The sequence below is a fragment of the Sinocyclocheilus grahami genome, unplaced genomic scaffold (assembly GCF_001515645.1).
Source record: "Sinocyclocheilus grahami isolate Dianchi unplaced genomic scaffold, SAMN03320097.WGS_v1.1 scaffold189.1, whole genome shotgun sequence".
Lineage (NCBI taxonomy): Eukaryota > Metazoa > Chordata > Actinopteri > Cypriniformes > Cyprinidae > Sinocyclocheilus > Sinocyclocheilus grahami.
In genome coordinates this window covers 1185600-1194347 of record NW_015505368.1, presented here as the reverse complement: position 1 = coordinate 1194347, position 8748 = coordinate 1185600, and the positions used below count along the sequence as shown (strand labels likewise).

At 33.8% G+C, this 8748-nt stretch overlaps 1 protein-coding gene across 2 annotated transcripts in view; it reads right to left on the bottom strand.

Annotated features, from left to right (window-relative positions):
* Positions 1-248: 248 nt before the first annotated feature.
* The window catches only part of LOC107594709 (metastasis-associated protein MTA1), a 67396-nt gene continuing 58896 nt past the window's right edge, over positions 249-8748 (bottom strand). For both annotated transcript variants that reach the window (XM_016284864.1, XM_016284865.1), the window contains exons 13-18: positions 7379-7530; positions 6883-7072; positions 5159-5248; positions 4917-5069; positions 1811-1963; positions 249-1237 (exon numbers count right to left, since the gene is read on the bottom strand). In XM_016284864.1, the coding sequence (XP_016140350.1) occupies positions 1854-1963; positions 4917-5069; positions 5159-5248; positions 6883-7072; positions 7379-7530 (695 nt within the window). In that variant the 3' untranslated portion in view covers positions 249-1237; positions 1811-1853. The remainder of the gene's footprint in view (positions 1238-1810; positions 1964-4916; positions 5070-5158; positions 5249-6882; positions 7073-7378; positions 7531-8748) is intronic.

Below are 8748 nucleotides of genomic sequence, written 5' to 3'. Positions count from 1 at the left end.
TTGTAAGGAATGAAATAAGCCTATATTCTACCTATTCTGCTTTAGATATTATGGCAGTTCATGAAAACGTGTCTATAAAAATATCATTCCCAAAAAAAACATCCTTTAAACTGCTAAGCTCAGTATCTTTGGTTGCAAGTGTCAAATTACACATTACTTTTTGAGATTTTCCAAAAATGTTTACAACTACAGTCTGTTGTATGTGTATACATCCTTCACATTTGAATACATAAAAAAAAAAAAAAAAATTTTTTTTTAAGGAAAATGTGTGATGAGTGTGTGAAGCTCTACTTTGGCCTAAAGATATCAATATTTGATAAGCCAACTGCAGAGTAAACTGGGTTGTATCACATATCCTTAGCCTGAAGCGCTCAGTTTTTTGCAGCATGCATACGTGAGGAATAACTTAAACACCACACTCCCATACAAGCTCATTCTTAAGAAGGTGCATCATTGTATTAATGGGGTAGTACCTTTTCAGAGTTCCCATCACCTCTCCGTATATGCAGGAGAGAGCTTACAAAAAGACATTTCAAAGAATACGCTGTGCATGGCAAATCCATTACAACAAGCTTTGATAACCACCAAAGGCCCAAAATGCACCACTGTACAATAACGCCTCCCTCCTGTTTTCATTTACATATTCACAAAAGAGAAATTACATATAGGAGCAGTTGTAATACTCGTGAAAAAGGTAGAAAAAGAACGTTCTGTTGTCTTTCTGAATAATTTAAACCACTGTGGCAGGACGGACTAACAGAACCGGAGAATACAAGCATCCAAACGAAGAAAAACGTCATATAGTCCTTCACGTCGGCGCGGAGCTGTCATGTTACAAAACAACGCAAGAGACAAAAATGACAGTTCGTCCCACCTTTACATTATGGTTTGGGAGCAAGTCGTTTTCAAGAAACGTTCAAGATTCTTACATTTTCTCAAGTCATTAAAAAGAAAATGGGTATACTTGATAAAAAAAAAGAACAGTAATAATAATTGTAATAATTATAATTACAATGACAGAAGTAACAGCCGATGGTAAATAATAATAATCAGTCCTGTACAATCAGATCAGTCCTGCGATTGGCCACAGGCTGTTTTAACCCATGGAGACGTCAGGGCTTTGCAGTCATTTCAATGGCTTCAGCTGTAAAAATGGGCCGCCTGGACAGGGCTTTCTGACCGCACACCTTTCTTAGGTCCATCCGTCACTGAGAGCTGAAAAAATCTCTCGAGTCACCTGAGCATTAAAGAGATGCTGTCAGAGTTTGTAGTACAACAAAAGACACCAGTTGTTGCTTTAATATATTGGATTTAGAGTATTAAAAACAATATAAACACATTTTATTGAAATTAAGTTATTTGCAGAATTCTAAGTTTAATTTTTGTTTTAAATGTATACATTAAAAATTTAATTAATTAACAGCCCTAGTTTGAAGGGTTACATTATTTTTTTATTATATGGGCCAGAAAGACCCAGTATTTTTTTTTATGTTATTATAGTAATAATCATTATTAATGTTTACAAAAATCAGTTGTGCTTCTTAAAATGTTTGTGGAAACCATGAACAATTTATTTTTTCAAGATTCTTCGAGGAAAACAGTGCAAAAGAGCAGCATTTATTTGAAACAGAAATCTTAAGTAACTTTAGAAATGCCTTTACTGTCACTTTTGAACAGTAGAGTATATACATATTTTACATCTGATGGAAGGGTTTTTTTAAAGCATTTTTAAAGCTCAAATTTATTAGAATATCTACTAAAATGTACCTGTTGAGAAAATATGCATTAGAAATGGTCATGAGAGCTGTACCTGCTCATCTGGTCAGTGTAGCAGTCAGTTGTCAAAGCAGAAGTCAGTCCAGCTCATGAACCTCATCCTGCAGGCCAGAGGGAGTTCGGCTTGGTTCAGACACCCTCTTGGCCATTATTTCCCACTGAGGAGCCAGAACTTTGGGTTTGGACCCTGACACACATGTAGAAAGAAAGAGAGGAGATAAATCCATCTATACATGTTGGTAAAATGCAGTTACACCTAACAATTTACATATATATATACATACATACATACATAGATAAACACACACATACACATACAAAAACCATGCATTAAGAATTTGAAGATCAGGGTAAATTTAACTTATTTTGTCTTCTGGGAAACATGTAACTATCTTTTGTAGCCTCTGAAGGGCAGTACTAAATTTTAAAAAATATTATATTTAGGCAAAATAAGAAAAATGTACACATCTCCATTCTGTTCAAGTTTTCACCCCCTGGCTCTTAATGCATGGTTTCTCCTTCTGGAGCATCAGTGAGCGTTTGAACCTTCTGTAATAGTTGCATATGAGTCCCTCACAGTTATCCTCAGTGTGAAAAGATGGATCTCAAAATCATACAGTAATTGTTGGAAAGGGTTCAAATATGCAAAAACGCTAGAAAACCAAAGAATTTGTGGGACCTGAAGAACACCGTATTAAGAATTCATTTGAATGGGGTCCTTTTTATAAATTCAACAATTATTTTCTCTTGTGGACTACATGCAAACATATTTTATGTGAAATAATTTATTCAGGTCAGTACTAAATAAACAATAACATGCATTTTGTATGATCCCTCTTATTTTGGTAAAATAATTAACATTTTGCAGATTCTGAAAAGGGGGGTTTACACTTTTGACCTCAACTGTACATATAATGCATGTACATATTTTGTATTGTCTGCTCTATATTACATATTGTGTGCATTTGCAAATACTAAATCTCAAAATCATACAGTAATTGTTGGAAAGGGTTCAAATATGCAAAAACGCTAGAAAACCAAAGAATTTGTGGGACCTGAAGAACACCGTATTAAGAATTCATTTGAATGGGGTCCTTTTTATAAATTCAACAATTATTTTCTCTTGTGGACTACATGCAAACATATTTTATGTGAAATAATTTATTCAGGTCAGTACTAAATAAACAATAACATGCATTTTGTATGATCCCTCTTATTTTGGTAAAATAATTAACATTTTGCAGATTCTGAAAAGGGGGGTTTACACTTTTGACCTCAACTGTACATATAATGCATGTACATATTTTGTATTGTCTGCTCTATATTACATATTGTGTGCATTTGCAAATACTAAAGCTATACATTTACATTTAGTCATTTAGCAGACGCTTTTATCCAAAGCGACTTACAAATGAGGACAATGGAAGCAATCAAAATCAACAAAAGAGCAATGATATGCAAGTGCTATGACAAGTCTCCGTTAGCTTAACGCAGTACATGTAGCAAGGATTTTTTTGTAATTATATAATAAATAAAAAGAAAACAGATAGATTGTATTAACCAAAATGAAAAGAAAAATAGATAGAATACAAAAAGAATAGAGAAGCTAGTGTTAGTTTTTTTTTTTAAGAAAACAAGCAGTTAGTAAATGAATAGAGTGCAAGGTTAAAAGGGGCAAGTTTTTTAAAGAATAGAATTAGAATGGAGAGTGATCGAATAGAATAGAAGGTCAAATAAAGATGGAAGAGATGTGTCTTTAGCCGATTCTTGAAGATGGCTAAGGACTCAGCAGCTCGGATTGAGTTGGGCAGGTCATTCCACCAGGAGGGAATATATATATACATATATATATAGACTATAACATGTACATAAATATGTATTGTGTACAGCATATTAAATATGGTGTGCATTTCTAAATATTACTTGTCAGAGGAGATAAATTCATCTTTATATGTTGGTAAAAGGTATTTGCAACTAACTGTCAAAATAAATACATAAAATGTTTTATTTATATAAATATAAATGTGGTTTGTGATAAGAGATAAATACCTCTATACATATTTATAAAAAAGTATTTGCAACTAATTGTCAAAATAATTGTTTATTTACATAAAATTACAATAATTGGTATAATATGAACATACATTTGTGTTGTGTATTGTATATTAAATAGTTGGCATTTGTAAATATTAACTGTGATAGAGGAGATGTATCCTAATAACATAACATAACATAACAACATAGAAGGTGAATCTCTAGTGTGCTTAAATAAAGAGAGCTTTTTGTGTGGCACATGGAGCTGCTGCCTATGAAGAGCACACAAAAACAGTCACATATGATATATTGCATTTCAGTCAGGATGCTACCTTAGAAGACAGCTGCCCATGCAGGAAGTATGCATCAGAGCAGCCTACCAGGTTTTGAAAAAAAGCTACCGTCACGGAGACTCCAGACACTGTCCATTCTATAGTTTCATGAGCCGTTCACCCTGAAGACCCTACTGGTTCGAAGAGGTACTACATGCACTCTTCTGCTAACCCCATCCTTTACATAATACATGTGGCTCACACCACCAAGGACCAAGTTTGAGGACAGCAACATGGAAGCGAGCATGTGCCATTTATCACAACCACATCAATAAGTGCATTAAGACCCCAAATGTAAAAGCAATCTGAAAAAGCAGCATGGGGGTGAAGAAAAAGGATTTGCTGCTTTGGACAGAATGGTGCCAAGCTCATCAGGAATTTATATAACCGCTGAACATTGGTTTCCCTCCAAAGCCTTCATAGAGACAAGGGTAATGAAGCACAATGTGACAGGGGAGCATACATAAGTGTTCCTAACATCTGTGCCACGTGCTCGGGAAGCCCTCCTTTTGAATCGACGGTTACGGTGCCTTTAGTCTGTGTTTTGGGGTCTGACCTCCCGCAGGACTAATGATCCATGTGAGTCACTGCTGATCCGTTACCATGACAACCCTGAAAGCCATTCAGAGATTAAAGTAGTGTGTGTGTGTTTTCCTGTATGGGGGTTGGTGAAGATACGAGTGGGAGAGTTTAAGACAAGTGAATGAGACTTCGCAAGAAGAGTAGGAAGAGAGTGTGTTGTGTGGGCAGCACAGAAACCTGACGATGGCTTACCATCCAAACCGTTGTGCTGCTCGTAGCTGCGTTTGCCCAGGATGGTTGGGGAGCCGTTGTTGAGGATGGGTGTGGATTTGATGGGCGTCAGGCTGCCCATGGAAATGGTGGCGCCTCGTGGAGGATCTGATTTGGGTGGGCAGGGGTGGGCCTCTGGAACACGGTTTGAAAAGACATGATTAAAATGAGTTTGCTTGAAAATCTGAAAAAAAGCCTTTGGAAGGAAAGGCAGCTTCACTCACCCAGATATCTAACCACTGACTCTAAAGGCTTCCTTACTGTCTGCTTTAGAGATGGAAGCTTTTTGGACATATCTGGCAACCTAACCGCACCTGAAATATGTCAAAAAGAAACGCAATTAAAATGATGTATTCTACTTAGGTTTAAAAGACTGTGGTAATTCAGTACAGGGTCAATGACACAAAACTCTTTTTAATTAAAAAAAAAAATGCAGTTCATTTATTGTATGAACATGTTTTCCCTTATATGTTCATTTTTTGTGTGTGTGTTGGCACAATTCAGGGTGGTACAAAAAGACAAAAAAGCCTATTTAAAAGAACGCAGTAATGATAGTTTAGCATAATTTGTAATTTTTTTTATTCACATTTACATAATTTTGTTTTATTAGAATTTCGGTAACACTTTATAATGAGGTTCCATTTGTTAATTGTATTTAATGCATTAATTAACACCAAGCAATACATTTGTTACAGTATTTTTGTTAATAAAAATACAACTGTTCATTGTTAGTCCATGTTAGCTCTGGCTCATTACATTTGTCTACCAAATCAGTCCTGTGGTATAACCAATATACAGAAACACGAAGGGAAAAAAATTATAATAATGACAAGGATCCCTGTAGATTCTCGACACTGTGACAGGATCAGTAAGTATCTTAAAATATCAAATATTAATAAACGTTAAAATATTTTATCTGTTTGTGACAGGTTAAGGTTGTAAAATGAAGTTCCGGTTGTGAAATGTCAAATGGCATATGGTACAACCTCCCAACTTAGTTAATTAATTGAAAAAAAATCTAAATATTTAAAGTTTCAATATTTTTTACTCTTACTTTTTATTTGATGGTTACATCACATAACATTTTTGAGCCTTTAAATATAAACTTTTATTTAAATAGTATTAAAGTTTTTTAAACCATATGAAATGAACAAAAATACAAAAAAAGTAAATTTTAAAAAATTTGGTACATGTGTTTTAAACTTGATTTTTAAAATATATATATATTTTTCCATTACACCAAGCAATACATTTGTTACAGTATTTTTGTTAATAAAAATACAACTGTTCATTGTTAGTCCATGTTAGCTCTGGCCCATTACATTTGTCTACCAAATCAGTCCTGTGGTATAACCAATATACAGAAACACGGAGGGAAAAAAATTATAATAATGACAAGGATCCCTGTAGATTCTCAACACTGTGACAGGATCAATAAGTATCTTAAAATATCAAATATTAATAAACGTTAAAATATTTTATCTTTTTGTGACAGGTTAAGGTTGTAAAATGAAGTTCCGGTTGTGAAATGTCAAATGGCATATGGTACAACCTCCCAACTTAGTTAATTAATTGAAAAAAAATCTAAATATTTAAATTTTCTATTTTTTTACTCTTACTTTTTATTTGATGGTTACATCACATAACATTTTTGAGCCTTTAAATATAAACTTTTATTTAAATAGTATTAAAGTTTTTTTAAACCATATGAAATGAACAAAAATACAAAAAAAGTAAATTTTAAAAAATTTGGTACATGTGTTTTAAACTTGATTTTTAAAATATACATTAACCCACAATTTAATTGAAAAATAAAATAAAATAGGAAAAAAAAAAAAAAATTAAATTTTTAAAGCTCATGATTCATATGTAAATTCCACAATAAGAAATAGCATTAGAGCAATTTAAACTTGAAATACCATGTTCATGTCTCACAGCAGATACTCACACTCTGCTTTGATAGCGGCAGTGTTGACAGGTGTGTATGGGTGTCTGGCCAAATATGTGGATCTCAACAGGTCCTGGCAGACACGTCGAGCAGTTTTCGTCAGCTGAGACGTGTGCAGGAAGAAAGCCTGTCTGGTCTTAACAGCAAACTTTGGGCTTCCGCTGTGTCTCATGGGCAGACCGTGAGGACTCTGAACACAGACAGCGAGATGAAAGTCAAGTCCTGGGTGACAGCGAAATCTAAATATTGCATTTTAATTCTGTTAAAGTCCATGAATTTCACTTTTAAACATAAATGAAAGAAAGTTTCGCTCATTCAGGGCATTAATTTAACAGTCACAAAGAGGCATAATAAAACAGAATTGCACAGCACAAGAAAAAACAGACTAAATAAAATGACTCGAGGGGGGCTCATGGGGGGGGAGCAAGAATTTCATGTCAAGAATTGACTCGGAGCCCCGTGGAGCATGTTTGGAGAGAATCCACTTTACACCCACCATGTTGTTGCGGTTGGGTCCAGGCCTCTCTCCATCCAGTCTGGTTGGCATCTTCAGACCTCCGTACTTTTTCCAGTAAGTCCAGCAGGAGGCACACAGCCGGCACTGCATGTTGAGCGGCCCCCATGAGTACCACTGATACGAGCTAGTGGCTACACACACACAAACAAACACATCAAGCTCCTTCCAACTCCACTCTGCTCTACTCGCTGTAGTTTAACCTTTAACCTGAAATAATATTAAAGCTGACATATAATAGAAAACAGGATTTATTTTGAATCTTTTCTTTTTTTTATAAAAATCAAATCAGTACTCGGCAACTTTATTGTATTCAGCCTGTACTGGTTGGGACATTATTACTTATTATTTGCTTATTTCATGTGCAATTATTTAAACAGCTTAACCAACCATAACAGATGTAATTTACATGTAGAACATTGTTACTATAGTATTATTTTTATTAGTATTCATTAATATTTTGAATGAGCTTTTTTATTTTATTTGTTTACATTTTTATAATGTTACTGCTTTTGTCATCATTATTGTTTTTTATTAATATTAACAATATTTCTATTTAACTATAATTATTTTTATTTCAGTTTTAGTTTGAATAATTTTAGAACTTCAACTTATTTCAGTTCGTTGCCAAGGATCTAGTTTCATTTCTTATTTTATTTTACACCGCGTGCATAATTATTAGGCACGTTGATATTCTGATGATAATTTTTTACAAGATATTTATTTATTTTTAATAAATAAATACTAAATATAAATAATAAATATTAAATATAATAATAAATAATAATATTAATTTATTTTTCATATTTGAGCTTTATTAAACTTATGGAAAACACACTGTAATAGTTTTAGTTTGAGGGGGGCTTTACACAACACAGTTTTCAACTAAAAATGAAAAACATTTAATGAATTTTAGCTGTTCACTTACATGACAAAGGCATTTTAGAGGTCTGAAAATGCTAACTAAAAAGCAGCACCACATGCATACATTGAAAAGAAGAAATTGTTGAATGAAGTCATTAATTTTTTTTTCTTTGCACACAAAAATATTCTCGTAGCTTCATAAAATTGCGGATGAACCACTGATGTCACATGGACTATTTTAACAATGTCCTTGCTACATTTCTGGGCCTTGAACATGTCAGTTGCATTGCTGTCTATGCAGGGTCAGAAAGTTTATGTTTCGAAGATGAATAAAGGTCTTACAGGTTTGGAACGACATGACGGGGAGTAATTAATGACAGAATTTTCATTTTTGGGTGAACTATCCCTTTAATACAATGTCAGAGAAAACTTCATGATGACTGTTTTTGATGGGAGAAATCTTGACTAACATTACCAGGGGGAAAAAA